The sequence below is a fragment of the Lissotriton helveticus genome, chromosome 5_1 (assembly GCF_964261635.1).
Source record: "Lissotriton helveticus chromosome 5_1, aLisHel1.1, whole genome shotgun sequence".
In the NCBI taxonomy this organism is placed as follows: Eukaryota; Metazoa; Chordata; class Amphibia; order Caudata; family Salamandridae; genus Lissotriton; species Lissotriton helveticus.
The window spans coordinates 693,526,478-693,544,820 of NC_136065.1; the positions used below are offsets into that span (position 1 = coordinate 693,526,478).

At 44.0% G+C, this 18,343-nt stretch overlaps 1 protein-coding gene across 2 annotated transcripts in view; it reads right to left on the reverse strand.

Moving 5' to 3' along the window:
• PLA2G12B (phospholipase A2 group XIIB) overlaps window positions 1-17,847 on the reverse strand; it is a 247,167-nt gene extending 229,320 nt beyond the window's left edge. Inside the window, exon 1 of one of the 2 annotated variants that reach the window (XM_078643085.1) lies at window positions 17,274-17,847. In XM_078643085.1, the coding sequence (XP_078499211.1) occupies window positions 17,274-17,493 (220 nt within the window). In that variant the 5' untranslated portion in view covers window positions 17,494-17,847. The remainder of the gene's footprint in view (window positions 1-17,273) is intronic. The other variant, XM_078643086.1, reaches the window with a different exon arrangement.
• Window positions 17,848-18,343: the final 496 nt, after the last annotated feature.

An 18,343-nucleotide genomic window follows, 5' to 3' on the forward strand; every position in this document is an offset into this window, starting at 1 on the left:
TGAAGAAATTGTGCTCCAAGCACATCCTGGTCATGTCCAGTAGCATCTTGTTGTGGGCCACCGAACTGGGGGGGCATTTATTAAGATAAAATTCCATGGCTTTCAATCCATCACAGTGTCTTATGGAGGTGTATAAAGCCGACACATCAAGAGTCATCAATAACATGTTTGGACCCCAGGAGAAACGCTCTACTTTGCACAAGAAATCAAAAGAATCTTTTAGATAGGAGTCTAAAGACTTGACATAGTCTTGAAGGAAAAAGTCAATATATTTTGACACATTCTCCATCGAACTGTCAATCGCAGAGATAATGGGCCGACCAGGTGGTATGTCGGCCCCCTTATGAATTTTGGGAATTAAATAAAAGGACGGGATCACTGGATGTTCCTTTTTCAAGTAGCGGAATTCATCCTCCGATAGAAGACCCGCACTTCTCCATGCTTGTAGTTTCTGGTATTGATCCATCCATGCTGTTTTAAAAATTTGAATGTTGCTTCTACGATAGCATGTAGAGTCACCCAAATGGACTTCTGCCTCTTTCAGGTACATCTCCCGGGGCCACAAGACTACATTCCCGCCCTCATCAGCCTGCTTCACGATTATATTATGGTTGGTTTCTAGCTTGCTGATAAGTTGTTTATAACATCTGTTTTGTTTGCTGATACAAAACTTTTTTTGTTGATGGCAGTATACAATTTCTTGACATCTTGTACTACTATTTCCTGGAAGGTGTCCAGATTTTCATGTACCATGACTGGCTGGAATGTAGATTTAGGTTTAAAGGGTGTGATATGTTGACTACTAGAAGCATGGATCGTGTTAGTTCCAATTCGACCGGACCCTTGTTCGTTTTGTAATTCCCAAATTTCTTCAAAAATATTCTGGTCTTCACTATTGGTCATTGCTGGACTTGGCGTCACTTCAAGTTGATTTTTCTTTTTAGGTTGCAATTGGAAGAATGTATTCAATTTTAATTTACGGGTGAATCTGTAAATGTCCATCCTTGTATCTACATAGTTCATGTTGCAGGGCGGGCAATATGATAGCCCCAAGTTAAGGACAGCAGTGTCCCCTGTAGTTAGCTTTAGGTCTGTAAGATGAATTACTGATTTTGGTTCGGTTTTTTCGCAGTCTTTTTTTGAAACCGATTCCAATGACCTTGTTTCCCCGGCTTGCCTCCATTTGTGTTTCCGGGAGTGGCATTTCCTCCGTTTGAAGTTGGCCCTTTGTCTCTTGCTCCAGTAGGTTTGTGTGACCTCAAGGTTTCTCGGCGATCCTGGCACAAGCAGTTGACTTCTTGCGCCAGGGATAGTTTTGTAAACCCCAGATTTGAATCTCTTATTGGGTCTGCTTCTGGATCACTTTCTGCAGCCGAGCTGAGGTCCGAAAATGAAGCTGATGGCGCCATAGCTGCATTGGTCATATGCTGGGCAGTTTTGTTGCCCCTTGCCCTTGCTTTAACAGCTTCATACCTACGAGCAAATGTGAAGACCTGACCGTTTTGATAATCTATCCGGTCTCTTTCAAATTTAAAAGCTTTTCTCTTCTTTATGACTTCTTCTTCTTTACTGAGTCTATTCATCATGTCAGTTCTCATCTTTGTGGTTTGTTCCGTAATTTCCAATTTGGTCAACTCCTGCTCCATAATATCAATCTCTCCTTGCAATTTAATGCGGTCACTATCCGAGTATTTGACCAAAATGTGTAGTAGTTTGCCTGAGGACTCCAGGTTAGCCTCCGCCCACTCGGACAGCATGGTGGGATCTGGGTTATCGCAACTAGGGGTCTATGGTGATTCTCAATCCCCTCGGGACTCGTCCGACTTCCAAATGAAAGATACCGGTGCTCCCACCACTTGGATTGTTCGGAACGCATTAATTGTTCCAATTTCCTGAACAAATCCCTCGTGGTGGTGCTACCGGTCTCGTGGCTTGTAGGCGTAATATTCAATGATCCCCCAGCCGGGGAATCCAAAAACATGGAATCTGCTGCCTCCGCTCGGCTACGCAGTCTGTCGGCGGACATATTTAAATGCGCTATTAAATATATATATATATACATTATTTATTTATTTTGCTATATTTACATAGAATTATTGAGATGTTGGCTTTTTTATGTTTTGTTTACAGTTATTTTAGTTTCTTTGTTAATATTATGGTTAAGTTATTATGCCTGTCTTTGCTTTTCCTGTATTATGTATACATTTCATTATTTTCTACATGCATTCATGTATTTCTAAAGTTATTATAATTACCAAATACGTATACATACATATACATCTCCATTTAATAACAATATTTTTGTTCACTATTTTTTTGTAGTCGATATTTTTGTCCTCAATAGTTTTTTCTGCAACATTTTAATTTCACGATTTTTTTTGCCTTAATATTGTGTCATAGAATCTGCATTAATACTTGAAGTAATATCACAATTAGACTTATTGGATCCGCATTTACTTTGAGAAAGTCAATAGCATCCGATGAGAAAACAACTGACTTAGGTCACCTTGAAGACATCCAATCCTGTTCTAAATGGAGACAAGGTGACAGGCACCTATACAGAGGCTTTTGTGGTTTTCGTTAGACATTGAAGTAACTGGAGTGGCATTTGAAAGGCTGAGAAACCGAGAGATAGTGCCTATGTAAAGTAACAGACAAAATAGCTAAAGATATGTCCAAACCCTGGGATAAAGGCCAGATGATCTATTAAGAGACCATAATCCACAGTGTCAAAGGCACTAGGGGCCCGATGTAGGTCGGTCGGTAACGGCCGAAAATCGGTATTTTCGGCCGTTACCGACCGGTATTTGAGCTTTGGTATGTAGGGACACATATTTTACAGAATCGGTAAATTTACCGATCGGTAAATTTACAGATTCTGTAAAATACCGAATCGGTATTTCTACCGATTAGGTAAATTTGGTATGTAGGTGGGACTCTTCTGAGTCCCACAAGCCTTACCGATTCGGTATTTTAGCATCAAATTCAATTTGATGTTAAAATACCGATTCAGGTGTGCATGCACATGTGTGCATGCACACCTGTGCCATATGACAGGCAGACCTGCCCTTAGGGCAGGTATGCCTGCCACATGGCCCCCGTACCTTTTTTGGGGGTGCTAGAGGGTGTCAAAGTGACACCCCCTGCACCCTTGTCAAAATCTGTATACCGACCGGTAATGCCCCATTCATTCCTATGGGCTTCAAAGCCCATAGGAATGAATGGAGCATTACCGGTCGGTATTTACCGAATCGGTAAATACAGATATTTACCGATTCGGTAAATGGAACATCTGGATGTTCCTACATACCCCCCCTTCTTATTTACCGATTTTTAATTACCGAATCGGTAAAATTCGGTAATTAAAAATCGGTAAATAAGTCCTACCTACATCGGGCCCTTGATCATAAAAAAAACTTAGAAAAAAGCCAGGCCCTGTGTCAGTGCATTTCCCAAAATCAGCACAGATGCTGTTCATATCAAACACCCTTCTGTAAAGCAGGTGGACTCCAGACAGCATATTTCAGGAAACTAAGGGCCCGATTATGACTTTCGGTGGTGTGGGGAGGGTGGCCCACCACCACTGCGCCCCCGCACCACCAAGAGTCACTGCCGCCCAACAGACTACAAGTAATCTTGTGGTCTGGCGGGTGGGCAGCATGGCGGTTCCCGTGGTGGTGCCTTTAAAAAAGGCACCGCAATAGGAACGCCGCACAGGTTCCTGCATGACATGAACTGTACAGTCCATGCCGTACAGGAACTGGGGGGCAAGCACACAGAGGAGCACATGTTGTGTCTCCCCTGCATGCATTCTTAGGCGGAGGGGGCCATTTCAACACTGCTAGCCTTTTCACGGAAGAAAGACCCCCATGAAAACGCTGGTGGTCCTGAAACTTGCAATATGCAACTGCACCATCTGTATCTTACAATGGCCCTGACCACTGTGCGACTGCCAGGGAATGGTGGTATCCTGGCAGTGCCTGCAGTCCAACTACGGTCTGACCGCCCAACTCGTAATAGGGTGGTCGGACTGCCGGTGTGGCAGTGGCTGGATAGACACCGCCGCACCACCACGAGTCTGGCAGTTCTTGGACCGCCAGACTCATAATTTGGCCCTAAGTGTATCAATGTATCCAGAGTTGTCAGACATCTCGATTGTTATCAATATCTTGCGCACCATGGTACCATTTCAGATAAGACGATAGAAGAGACAATTTGGTGCAAGACTGCTTCAACGAGGCTGCAACAGAGCCTTGTTTATGGTACCAAATGAACTAACAAATAAAGTCAAGTTGGTAGGTATTAGAGAAGGGCGAGCCAACAAATTAACAGGGAGACCCGAGCCAGAGCCGAGCCAATCATCTGGTTCAGATCTTAGAGCGTGTGCATCAGGCGAGCCCTGAAAATATTTGCTATGTAAATCATAAAAAACATGATATAAGATAGGATAAAGTCTCTTCAAAATTCAAAAATATATTTCTTAAAAATGGTGAATCTTTGACATTAATAAGGCACATTAAAGCCCTGCACTGAGAAAGTACTCATGAAAGTGATAGTTTTGTACAACTGGTATTGTGAGCACACATGTTTGAAAGTGGTTTCATGCCCGATAAGGAAAACAAAAAAGAGTGTTGGTGAATTAAAATATTTGCCTAAGATCACACTATTTATACTATACTATACTATACTATACTATACTATACTATACTATACTATACTATACTATACTATAGTATACTATACTATAGTATACTCAGCATTTATAAAGCGCATGGCTGACCAACGGGCCTCCCAGTGCTAAATGTCCTGTCTGTCACATAGTGCCTACTAGATAGGCAAACTACTCAAATAATTGGGTCTTGAGATTGTTTCTAAAATGTAGTTCTTCTTTCATCATTCTTAATGGTAATGTCAGGGGGTTCCAAAATGTTGAATCCAGATACACAAATAAGCGTTGTTCAATTCTAGCTTTCTTAATCAAAGGTACAGTGCAGAGCTTCAGTTTTGCAGACCGTAGAGATCTTTTAGGATTGTAGGGGCTTAGACCCCACTGTAATAGCGGTGGACTCTTTTTATACATAGCTTGATGGGCTAGGCAAAGAGATTTGAATTGATTTCTCTTGGACACTGGTAAGCAGTGGAGGGACACAAGAGATGAGGTGACAGAATTATGTTTTGGTATCCTTAGGAGAATGCACGCTGTGGCATTCTGGACCACTTCGAGTCGCTTAACCAGATACAAAGGGCTACCCAGATAGACTGAGTTGCCATAGTCAAGGCAGGACAACACGGGGCCCTGGACTACCGTACTACATGTGGCAGGAGAAAACTAACTCAGAACCTTTCTCAAAGTCCTGAGTAGGCCAAAACAACAGGCTCTTAGTTTCCTCACCTGAACCTCCATAGTGAGATTTCTATCAATCCAGAAGCCAAGGCTTTTTATTTCAGTTTTTTGAGGGGTGAGGTCACCGAGGCAGTCGGGCCAGCTTATTTCTGTCCTGCAAGAGGGGTTGTTTACGACTACGAGGACTTAAGTTCAGTTTTACCGTCATTGAGTTTCAAATTGCTCCTCAACATCCAGTGAGTAACTTTGCTTAGGCAGTCATTTAGTTGAATGGCAAGTGTTGCTGTTTCTGGTGTTAGGAAGATGATTATTTGTATATCATTTGCATATGATACTATTGAAAATCCACGCCTTGTTATAATACCTGCCAACGGTTGAACAGAGACATTGAACAAGGTGGAGCTTATTGACGAGCCCTGAGGCACTCGATGTTGTAAAGACCGAGTGTCAGAAGAGAAAGTTTCCACACATACTTGGAAGCTTCTCTTACTTAAGAATGAGACAAGCCATTTGAGAGCTGTACCCTGAATTCCTACTTCTTCCGATCTTTTGAGAAGTATTGGATGGGATGCAGTGTCAAAAGTGGTACTTAAATCAATCAATATAACTGCTGCCTTGCCTCCTAGATCCAAAATTATCTTAAGCTCGTCGGTTACGGATAATAAGGCAATTTCTATTCTGTTTCCTGCCTTAAACCAGTTTGAGTGGGATGAAGAAATTTCTGTTCTTCCAAAAATGAAGAGAGTTCTTTGTTAACAAATGTTTCCACAATTTTGCTGACACCTGGAAGCATGGAAATGGGTCTGCAGTTTTCAGGTAAAGTGGGGTCTAAAGAAGGTTTCTTCAAAAGTAGTTTCAGCTTAGCATGTTTCCAGGCAGGAGGCGCTATGCCAGTTTCTAGAGAGTGGTTAAGCAAATTAAAACCAGATAGATTGCCGTTCCACATTTCATGAGAATATTAGGGGTAGCATGGTCTCAGCAGGAATCCCAATATAATTGAGGTGAGAATGCGTTCAATGATTTTAATACTAATCTTTGGGAAGGCTAATTAGCTTGCCTCAGATTTCCATTGCTGGTGCCAAGTTTTGACAGCAACGCTTGGATCTATACCCCTAGTCAAGGTGGCACGGATTGTGTTCACTTTTTCCCTTAAGTAATCTGCTAACATATTATTACATCTAGCCTCAGAGACTATTGGACCTGATTGTGCCGTAGATGGCTTCATGAACAAGTTAAACATTTTGTAAAGCTCCTATGTGGCATTAGTGCCATTTATTTAAGTATGTGTTTAACTGAAGAAGAGATGCCCAAATTTATCCAGGTTTTCTGGATTCACTTTGGACAAATTAGCCGGTAAATGGGTATCTATTCGTCTTTCCTTATCTTAAGGCTTTGTTTTTACATCTTAGTACAACTTTCAACATATAGAACAAACTCGACCCAAAGGTATCGGAGGGGTTTACATGAGTACCAGTTACATAACACAAAGTCATATGTGTTATTTGTAGGCACAGGGAGATTAAGTGATTTGCCCAGAATCACAGGATGTTTATACATCGGCAAGACTCAAACCTGGTGTCCCGTTTCCATAGTCAGCAACTCTGACGGTAACACCACATCATGGGTGGAGGGAGGGAGGGGGACAGGAAAAAGCCACATGAAAGGTCGGCTCGTTATGGCCTCGATCACCTCTAGTAGGGGTTGAATGTTGGTGAAGATAACCGGAATGTGTAATTGATCAACATTCTGAGAAGATACTTATTGGTAATAACTTATGAATCGCACGTGATAATAATTGGTATGTCGCCTTTGTACCTTGGAGTCATACTATCATCCTAGTGAGGTCATGTTATCAGCATAGAGCACTGCCAGCCTGTCACAATATTTCTGTAACTGACTCTGCAGATGTCTGATAACTGTCAACATTGAGCAATTTATTGATTAATGAAAATAGCTGAATAAGTCGATCTCTAGCAGTATTGATTTCCCTCTTGCAAAGTCTTTTTCTGAGTACGAATTTTGAAATCATGATAAAAAGAGATTATCAGTGAGGAGATTTGTATCTATCGGTAGTGTTTCTAAAGGCTTTTTTCATACTAACCATAAACAGAGGCAAGGACAGTCTTACTGACACTAGACAATGAAGAGGTAACGTCTAAAAGGTCAGGGGGCAATGAAAGAAAATATCAATCTCCGTGTTGTGTATGAGCGAGGACCCTTGGTTTCACATTTCAGTTGGACCAGGCTCAGATAATCATATTATTTTCAAGATTAGTTAATCTAGGTGAGATAGAATCTATTGGATTTTATGATCCAGCTATGAACGCCTTACATAGGATAGGTCAAATGTTTAAAACATATATGTCCGGATTTATTATAGTTTTGCCCAGGTGGTCATTCTGTGCAAAGTGGCGCACATAGTGCAGATTAATTTTTACGCACAAATGTTTTTCTGCTGAAAGTCTCTACAAGCAAGGCGCTAAAAAGTATTGCATAGTGGGAAATTCCTGATAATGTATGCAAAGTTCGTAAAACTGGAGGGAACTGCAAAATCCTACAGGAGGCTGTGCAAACCAATACCTACTAAAGTCATGCAAAGTAGCACATCCTACATTGCACAGAATACCAACGCCAGATAGAAACTGGTGCAAGCAATGAGCAAAATGCAGGGAGGGCTACTATATCACATGATCTTGCAATGCGTAATTAGTGCGACAATTGGAAAATATGCGCATCATACAATGTATCCTTGGATATCCTTCTGCCTGAAGATAATTGTACTCAAGGTTATGAACGAGTGCAAAAGTGCAATAACAATTTCAGTAGCTTTGCGCAGTGGCTAATAGTAGGTAGATCACGTTGTGCATTGCTCGGCATAATTTGCGTTTATATCACCAGTTTTGTAATCAGCACACGCGACTCTCAGTAAATGTGTTCCATAATGTCAAGAATATGCTGCATTTTATAAGAAATTTTCTGAAGTAATTGGAAAGACAGCATTTCCCTAAAAGGATTACTTCAGGTCAATTTCCAATTAAGGCAATTGCCAGGTACTTCATGTTGTATTATTGCTGTGGTGTGATGGAACAGTTACATCGTCATGGTGGTGGTTAGGCTCCTGGTGACACAAGCCCTCCTTCTTTTGACCTCATATGAATCCTTTCCGTGCTAACCAACCCTGCTTTCCATTTCCCATGCATAAAACGGTGTGCGGAGAGGGCTGCCTGTGGCAAAAGGTATGTTCCAGACCTCAGACATCTCTAACGCACTGTCTCCACTTCTGTGTCACTCTTGCTCCCTGACTGCATAAGTTCTGGACACTAAGGGGGCTGTTCACTAAGGAGCCATGAACAACAACAGGAGCAGTATGTTTTATATCTATTGGGATTCAGCCCTCCTGCTCTTGTTCACAAAAGGCCCTGCTGTCAAGATTCAGAAATCTATCACTTCCATAGGTTTCCAGGAGGATGGTAGGTAATCTGCAGAATGCAACACACATAGAAAGAGGAAAACAAGGAGAAATAAAGGTACGTTTTTGTTGCTGCCTCAGAGTTACAATTTCTCGTAAATCTGAGGCAGTGTCAAAAAGTCATGGATGTTGCTGGGAACGCCCGCAGCAACACCCATTGCACGCCCCTTTAACGCAGAAAACTGGGTTGAAGGGAACGATATTTACGAGGCAGGGTAAAGCCAAAAAAAGTTGCTTCGTGCTGCCTCGTAAATATGGAGCAGGCTCCTGTGCCATGGAACATCACAAAAACGGACGTTCTGGCGGCACACGGGGTCCCATTAATGAGGCCCAGGATTTATGCTTGTAAAACCGAAAAAAACAATTTACAAAAGCAGGATATTCCCACAGTAATCCATGTACTTCTGCAAGAAAGTCTACCTAGTAAGTGAGTACTTAGTAACGTTTCTCTTCTGATGAAAGTGTGAAAGGGCAGAATACTAAGAGGTGAGCATCCATGTTACTGATGCTTTACCTTGTGAGGGTATGCCCAGGTAAAAACAAATGACTAGTTAGCCCATCACAACACAATTTAAATCACCAACAACCTATCACTCCTAGAGTGTGATGCTATAAAAGGTACTGCATCTAAGACCTGGGAGGCAACTATCACTCTGCGATACTATAGTAGCTTATTAGAGAGCTCCTTTAAAGTAGACAGACAACACCACTGTATTACCTGACACATGCCAATAAGGAAAGAAAGGAGTGAGCTGTTTAACCACACGGTGTAGATCCCACCGAGTCCAGCTCATTTTCCTCAAGTTAATCTGAGGCTCCCCCGATGAGAGCAGTGCTGAATGCATATTCAAGTGTATCCACCCACCCAAAGGAAACTGCCTAAGGTACCTCAAGTAAGATTAGTATATTCAATGGTAACTTACAACAAGTCTGCTGTAGTTTCAAAATATGGAAAGAGGTATGAAGTAAGACCCTGTTCAGGGCGGGAAACAGCATTTACAACTCTGTCATTACTTTGCAGTATTATTACAAAGCGGTTGTTACAACACCTCCGTTGTTAGTAGTCAATGCATTTACATCGCAAGTCATTACAATGACTTGCTGTAGGTGGCGCTGAGGTATTGGAAATGAATTCCAACACCATTGCTACTGTTGCGCGATCTGGAGTACAAATATTAAATAATACTATTATTAAGTCCAGGGTGCCCCCTACTGCAGGTCGTTGTAATGACTTGCTATGTAAATGCATCGCGTACTAACAACTCGGTTGTTGGAACAACAGCGTTGTAAAAGCATGCAATGTAATACATCGCGTTGTAATGTGCTATATTCGTTCAGGGCACCACTGGTCATTCAGGGACTCTGGAGCCACAGTGGTGGAATCTGGGGTTGTTTGGCTCTGTTGTCCCAGGGTCCATCATACCATGGTGCAGCAAGCTGGGCCTAGTACAATCCCTTCATCACTTGACTCTCACAGGTAGTGATGGCGAGTAGTCACATGCTTCTCAGAGAGGTAGAGTGCAGATTTTCAAGCTGAGAAATCAACAATCACACAGCAACTCAATAACGGATTGTCCAAGCCAATGCTTGTGTTTGTTAAAAGAAAGTAATTTAATACACACAGAAGCCTTAATACTACACTACACACTACATGCCACAGATACAAATGTTTCACTGTAGTGGTGCAAATGTACCTTCGGTTGGTAAACACCCCTCCCTTAATTCCCTCACTCTCTCTCTTCTCCCAGGTTTAAGTTCTGTCCTGGGCAGGTCTTAGGCACAAGTCTAGTGCTATGCCTTTAATTGATTTCATTCTCTCAATTATTTGTCCCAGTTTTCCTTATTTCATCACTACAAATTTGTGTTTGTACTTCGGACAAGCCATGGACCCTCAATACATGTCTACCTTTCTCTCCCTCTTCCAGGAGGCAACAAGCTCACTGTTAGTACTTAAAAACTCTGATGTCAGTAGCAGAGGCCACCAACTATTGTCTGTGTAGGCATGCTGGCTCAGGCATTTTCTCCAGTCTCCAGCTGGTTGCAAGCCACCTTCTGGGAATAGAGTGAGTAGGGTTGGTGGTTTGCAGGGTCAAGGGGCCACTTTGTGGCACTCTACATCAGCAACTGTGAACCATCCATTGCTCACATTGCTGAGTTATCAGCACCGTCGGTTCAGATGCAATTCAAAGCCACAACGGCCCAATCTGATGGGGCATAACTTCAGGATGTGACAGCTGCAAAGTCCGCTCGGACACAACTTCACAATGTTTCAGCAGTCACTGTAGCACACAGATTGCTCTTCTTTGCCTTCCTTGGTAGATGTACCCTCAAGCTCCAGGGCCCGCAACTTCTACCTTGCCTTAGACAATCACACCTGCTGCAGAGTTGACATGCACCTTCTGTCATCCAGCAGACAGGAAAGCCTCCAGGCATTTCAGGTCATGGGACAACTTCTTCCTTCCAGATGTGTCTTCTCACCTATGTGAAACTGACTATAAGGCAGACACCTGCTTTTGTTGCATAAAAGTCCTCTTAGTGCTCCAGGGTGGACCTCCCTTCCTTAGTCAAAGAGAACTGGGAACTGGAATTATGATGCTCCGGACAACAGGGCTTAAGCCTGGAGTAACCAGGATAGAGGCACAAAGAGATGTAAGCTTTCTGCAGAGGATATCAACTGTAATATTAAACTGTTATCTGGTGCGGGACAAAAGGTTGGCCTCACCTAAAGCACCCTTTCCACTCAGAACAACCGAGATTATAGCTCCATCCTTCGCTATCTATCATATGGCAGTGCTCAGGAAGACTAATCAGCAGCTCCTTTCAGCAAAAAGATCTAATCACATTTCTAAAGGTAGCCCTTTCTCCTCTTTTCCTACTTCAGTGTCTAGGCCTCCTCCCTCCAGTTTTAGGATGTCATGAATACACTCACACTCTCTGGAAAAACAACTTCACCTCCATTAAGGGTATATGAAAAAGCCAGGGGCATCATCGATGGAACCTGCTAGTTTCCATTATTTTAGTTTATTTGCACACATGATGTATGACCCACATATGCATAATATACACTAAATATGTTAGTGCTAGGATCTTGTAAGTGCAGAGAAGCAGAACATTACATGAGTGGGCAAGTAACTCCAGTGAGACAGATAAAAAAGGTCTGGTCAAAACTACTGATTCACAAAACATGGGAAGTTCTCAACATCGTTCTACATATGACAGGGATGGTAATCCACTCCCCGTCAAATGAGAGCACACTTGATCCGCCTCTCCAGGTCACAAGATGTATGATCCGGAACCTCACTCCTGTCAAGAGGTACACCTAGGCCTTCAAGCAAACACTAGATTAGCATGACCCTGGGGCCAACATCAAAACCCACATTACCAGATACTAGGAGTCAGGCAATCAGGGTGGAGTAATATGATTTTACATTATGTAGGAGACATTCCCATCCAAACATCTGGAATTAAGTATGTAAATGTATTGAATATGACTATGACAAAGAGAACATTTCCTTATTCTTTAGGCAATGGGAGGGGTTTTCTTTATGTGATGAATCCTACTTGGAACCCTCACCCTCCCATATTCATGTAGTAACTTTGGTTGTTTTGCTAACTCATCATGAGCTCATTTGAAGTAAGGTTCCATCAACAGGCAAAATGCCATTTAAGTGCAGGGTCTAATCCATTTGGTCGAGGGGCTAATCCATTCATTCAAGGAATCTGAGTTTCACATGATGGCCAAAGGTTTGCTTCCCGGTGGGTCCACACAGACTTTCATCCTTCCAAGGTTGATAAAATGAGTACCAGTGAGTTGGACAACTATAAACGTCTGTTAAATGCTACAACGGTAGAATGTGTGCTTGAGAAGACACATATCAATCAAGCATTTGTTAAGCGCGACTACTCACCCATAAGGGTCTCAAGGTGCTGGGGGTGGTGCAGGTTCCAGTCCATTAAGGAGGGGGCCCATCAAAGAGCCAGGTCTTGAGGTCTTTTACGAAGATGGGAAGCGATGTTGTGTGTCTGAGGTGGAGTGGAAGGGCGTTCCAGGCCTTGGCCGCGAGGAAGGAGAAGGAGCGGCCTCCGATCTGGTTTTTCTGGTGCGTGGGACCATGGCGTAGAAGGGCGGGGCTGATTGTAGGGTCCTTTAGGTTGCATGGAATTTCAGTTGGCTGTTCAGGTATGCTGGTCCAGTGTCGTGGAGGGCCTTGTGTGCGTGGGTGAGCATCTTGAAGGTGACTCTTGCCTTGATGGGGAGCCAGTGGAGTGTGCCCAGGTGCTGGGAGATGTGGCAGTGTTTTGGCAGGTTGAGGACCAGTCTTGCGGCGGCGTTCTGGATGTTCTGTAGCTTGCGGGTGAGATTTTTGTTTATTCCAGCGTAGAGTGCGTTGCTGTAGTCGAGTCTGCTGGTGATCAGGGCGTGAGTGACTGTCTTTCTTTGTTCAAGGGGGATTCGTTTGAAGGTCTTACTTAGGAGGCGGAGGGTGTGGAAGCAGGAGGATGAGACGGAGTTGATCTGGCGGTCCATTTTGAGCTCGGAGTCCAGTATGATTCCCAGGTTGCGTGCTTGGTCCGTGGGGGGTGGGCGGGTTTCCAAGGGGGGGCCACCAGGTGTCGGGGTTTGGGCCCATGATGAGTACTTACGTCTTGTTGGTGTTTAGTTGTAGGCAGCTGTTTTTCATCCATTTGGCGATGGCTTACATGCCTTCTCGAAAGTTGTGTCTGGTGGTGTTGGGTTTGTTGGATAGGGAGAGGATGAGTTGGATGTCGTCTGCGTATGTCAAAATGTTGAGTCCGTAGGGTTAAGTTTGAGTGCAGACTTCCAAAAGAAGAGGTACAGTGCACATTGTGGAGAAGCGTGGCTCACTGGTTAGAGGAGGCAGACCTGGAAGCAGAGGTCAGCCCGGGACCAGGGTTCAATTCCCGGCTCGGCGGGGTCTTGAGTCCTAAAATGTCCATGGACTCGACAATTCTCGCTCCGGTGCCTACTCGATTCACAGGTTCACACTCTGCGACTCTGGGCAATAGCTTGCTTAATCTCCACAACGGCCCCTCGCGGTGGGATGCCTGGCTTTCACCTTGCGGATACCCTGCCGGGGTTATCTCACAGGGGAATACCAGGACGGGTTCCCTAAGCAAGCGCTTAGAAACCGCTTGGTGATTTGCGCTATATAAATTCCTGTACATTACATTTACACATTTGCACAGAGTGAGGCTAAATCTAAATGTGCCACTTCAAAATAAATATGTTGTCTAAGAAATACAGTGTTGTCCATATTTGACCCTTGATCCTGTTGCAATCAATCCTGAAACCTCGACATCCCACGACACAGCCACATCTCCGGACACCTAAGAGACCTGCACTGGCTCCCGGTCAACAAGAGAATCACCTTCCGTCTCCTCACCCACGCACACAAAGCCCTACACGATCAAGGCCCGAGCTACCTCAACAACCGCATCAACTTCTACGCTCCCAAACGACACCTCCGATCAGCCAGTCACGCCCTCGCCGCCGTCCCCCGCATCCGAAGAACGACAACAGGAGGAAGGTCCTTCTCCTACCTGGCTGCCAAGACCTGGAACTCCCTCCCGACCGACCTGCGCCTGACCCAAGACCACCTCGCCTTCAGGAAGAAGCTCAAGACCTGGCTGTTCGGGCAGTAGCAGCACCCCCCCCCCCCTAGCGCCTTGAGACCCTCCGGGTAAGTAGAGCGCTCTATAAATGTCTATGATTGATTGATTGATTGAAACCTTCATTCCATGACAGAATAGTGTATGGTATAAAAAAGGGATTTTTTTGCAGCACGTGCTTTGATATATGGCACCAATGGCGTTACTCCATTTTTTAAGGTAAATCTGGCGAGACTAACTAAATTGCAAGAGCTGTTCTTCTCTTGTTCGCAACTAAATGAATGCAAAACAAAGTATTATGCAGGAGAATAATGTATTACAAGCGAGTGGCGAAGTAACACCTTTACTGGGCTTGGCGTACTGTTCATAGACGAGGCAAGTGCTGACATCTGAGGGGTCTTGGTTCCAGAGAGAGTTCTGGGCAGAGAATCATCTCTCGCCACGTCCAGTGAACACAGAGTTGGGGTGGTGCTGAGGTGGGCAGACGTGAGAGGCATGCTGGCGCTGTTTTCCTGTCAGTGGTTCTAGGCATAGCGTATTCGTTCGCTTTGGACAGCACAGGCAGCAATAGTGCCAGCTTCTGCATTACACCTCTGGATCTTTAGAGAGCCCAAAGAGCAAAGAAAATAAATATTACTCAATACTCATCAACTCTTTGGCCGTTCTGTTGAAACTGCCAACTGTCTGCCAAACTGTGATTGGGGACTAGTGTCAGGAGTGGAGTTCTGAGACATTTATTGGACAGGGAGCACATGTAATTTCACAGAGTTCACTGACCCATCACCAGACACCAGCAACCCAATGAAGTTACATCACAGGAGATCAGAACCTTTATTGACATTTTGAAATTCAGACCTAAGAACTGGGAATTAGGTATCCCGAAGCTGCTGTCCTGAATCCATGCTCTGGCACGCCTGTGCTGTGAACTTGAGACAATCAGTCATACGACATAATTCCCCCTTCTGGAAAGACCAGGGTCCGAAATAGTGATTGGCACATGCGCTGCCCTCCAGGCTTCCACTCAGCAGTTCTCCAGCGGGGGCACCGGAGCAGTCGTGCGTGCAGGAAGGTGGTGCTGTTTATGCCTCTTGTCTTGGCACTTCTAAGCTGCACTGCCGTATTGAGAGGCCGACTGGCACTGCCAGTGAAAATGTGGACTGTCATATCTTCAGTTGGGATGGGTTACTTGCATTCCGTCTTGGCTTCTGTACTTGTCATGGGATAACCTTACCACTGCTCCGGAGGGTTGATGTGCTTTTAATGGAGCAAAAACCAGTGGGAGACCCAATATACCCTTGGAGGCTTGGGCGAAGTAATTAGGAATGAGTGATGATGCCTACAAGGGATTTCATTTATACAATTTAATCAAATACTAATTATGACTCGTGATTTGGGTGTTGAACTCTACTTAGTAGTTCAACCTGGAATAAATCTAAACACCAGTACAAGTATTCGTATCTAGAATATTCATCTAGAAACTCTAAGAGACACAGGTATATCTTTTTTTTAAAAAAAATACACACGTTTAATGTAATCAAAAGTCAAAAGGGTACATTTAGACACAATAAAACACCATGATGGAGGAAACATAAAAGAACCTACAATTGTCTATTGCATCTACTTCCTCATCATTAATTGCTTTTGTGGAATTGTTTCCTATTGTTTTAGATTCATTTTCCCTTTATATATTTATTTGGAATAGATCTATACACTCATGATTTGTAGGTTCTTTTATGTTTCCTCCGTCATGGTGTTTTATTGTTTCTGAATGTACCCTTTTGACTTTTGATTATATTAAAATTGTGTATTTTTGACAAAAAGGTATACCCGTGCTTTTAATGGCGCATCATCGATACTTCCAACCAGGGCTGGTACAGGTTTACTAGAGAAGTACTCACACTCTCACACAGAGCCTCTGTACAGTGATGATAGCCCCCACAGTACCGGTACTATAACATATCTGTGATACCTTTAATAAAATGGTCGTTATAAGAAGGGATGTTATATGTACACTAGAGAGTGTCGGACACTAGTCAGTAAGTCGGCTCTAATTTCATGGAAAAGGCCACTTCTGGGCAGAAGCGCCATATTTTCATCAAAGGCATTCCTGAGAAATGTCGCTATAATTTTAAGGGTAGATTCTCAGTCCTTCCTGACACTGTGCATCAAAGCTGTGACACTTTTAAGGCTACTGTGCTGTGCTTTACAGCAGGGTTGCTGGGTATTCCCGCACTCCCCAGCAGTTCTGCTAAAGAATTATTTAAGCACTTCTGTACTGAACTGCTATGGTTTAAAGGAATGTTACCGACTCGCTTTACTACTACACTTACAGTTAGGCAGGCCTAGCCCCTTCTCAGCAGTGCTCCTATATTTCTCACCGACCAGTAGTTTAGTGCTTTAAGTATGACTTCCATACTTTTAATCAAAGAGTAAAGGCTCTTCTCAGTAGAGCAGCTGCATATGTGCTTGAAGTATGCAAAACGTGATGGATGAAATGCTTGAATGAATTTATTTATTCATAAAGTTAATCTCGGCCACTCGAGACCACATCCCAGTCCATCCTTACTTTGCACTCCCTTTCACCTCAAGTGAACCTGCACACCGTGTTGCCTCCTGTGTACTTACAAACTGTCACCTCAAGTGTACTTGCACACCTTGTCACCTCACGTGTACTCGAGGGAGCCATGCATTTTAAGACACAGGGAGATAGAGGCAGGTGCACTGCTTTGTCCCCACCATAGAGCACGCTTCTACCTTCTAAGCATAGTAAACAGTGCAGCTGTTTCTCAATCGTGTACATTGACACATATGACATAGAAAGGGACTCACCATATCTGCACCTGTATTGGCAGACACCATTTCTCCCACCCAGCAGCTCCAGGAAAGAGTCAAAATACCCGTTGACCGCCTCAAAGCCGCCTCGAACGGTTCCAAGGCCCCAGTCATCAGAGGAGGTCTCTTCGGTCGGGGGGCTTGGTGAGGCGTCCTCCGTGCAGCTCCCAAGGCAGAGCGCTAGGCACAGCACCGCTACTCTGGTGATCAGCGCCATGTTGGAGTCAGTCAAGCACTGATAGGTTCTTCTGGCACAAGAAGGCACCGTGAGGAGAGAGAAGGCTCCCGCTGTGAGCGCGCGGCTTCTATAATCTCAGTCGGGTGGACTTTACACAGGGCTCTGGTGACTGTGCTGAGGTCAGAGCAATAATAATAATAAAAGTAAAAAACATGTTGTCCAAAGGTCAGACCGGGTGGACGTGGACCAAAGTTAGGTTTTCAAAACTTAACCATATGAGTCATGTCCTAAAAGTGACTCGTCTCCAGTACGGTACGAATCCCGTATCTTTTCCAGTTCCAGCTACCGAGCACAGGTTGTGTTCCTTTCTGTTTGGATACGTTCATTTGTCACAAGGCTCGATGTAATATTTAACTAAATTGTCCCAGGATAATAAACATTACTAGGGGGCCGAGACAGGCTGGTCCCACACCGCACCGTCGTCGTGATTTCAGAGAGCAGGGTAGGACTTTTGATTCTGGCGTTCCTTTTAGGGTTAAAAGGGCACAGAAGAACCCAAATAACGACAATATTATATATATCAAAGGGAAACCTGGCTGTTTTTGACTGTGAGTGGTGCGCTACAGCTGCAGCAAATCAAGTTAAAAGGCTGCCCGACCGACTGCCATACCCATACCAGACACAAGCAAAAATAGTTATAAATTAATTAGCAAAACAACCAAATATTGCCAAATGTGTAGTATCCTCTGTATCCCCCAATAAGACGCTGCAGCCACTGTGCCTGTTAAGCTGTTTATTTGGTAATTACACCCCTAAAGAGCGCCGAGCCTCTCCTGCTCGTACCAGCTCTACGCGCCACTGAGACGCGATGCGCGCGCAGCCTAACATG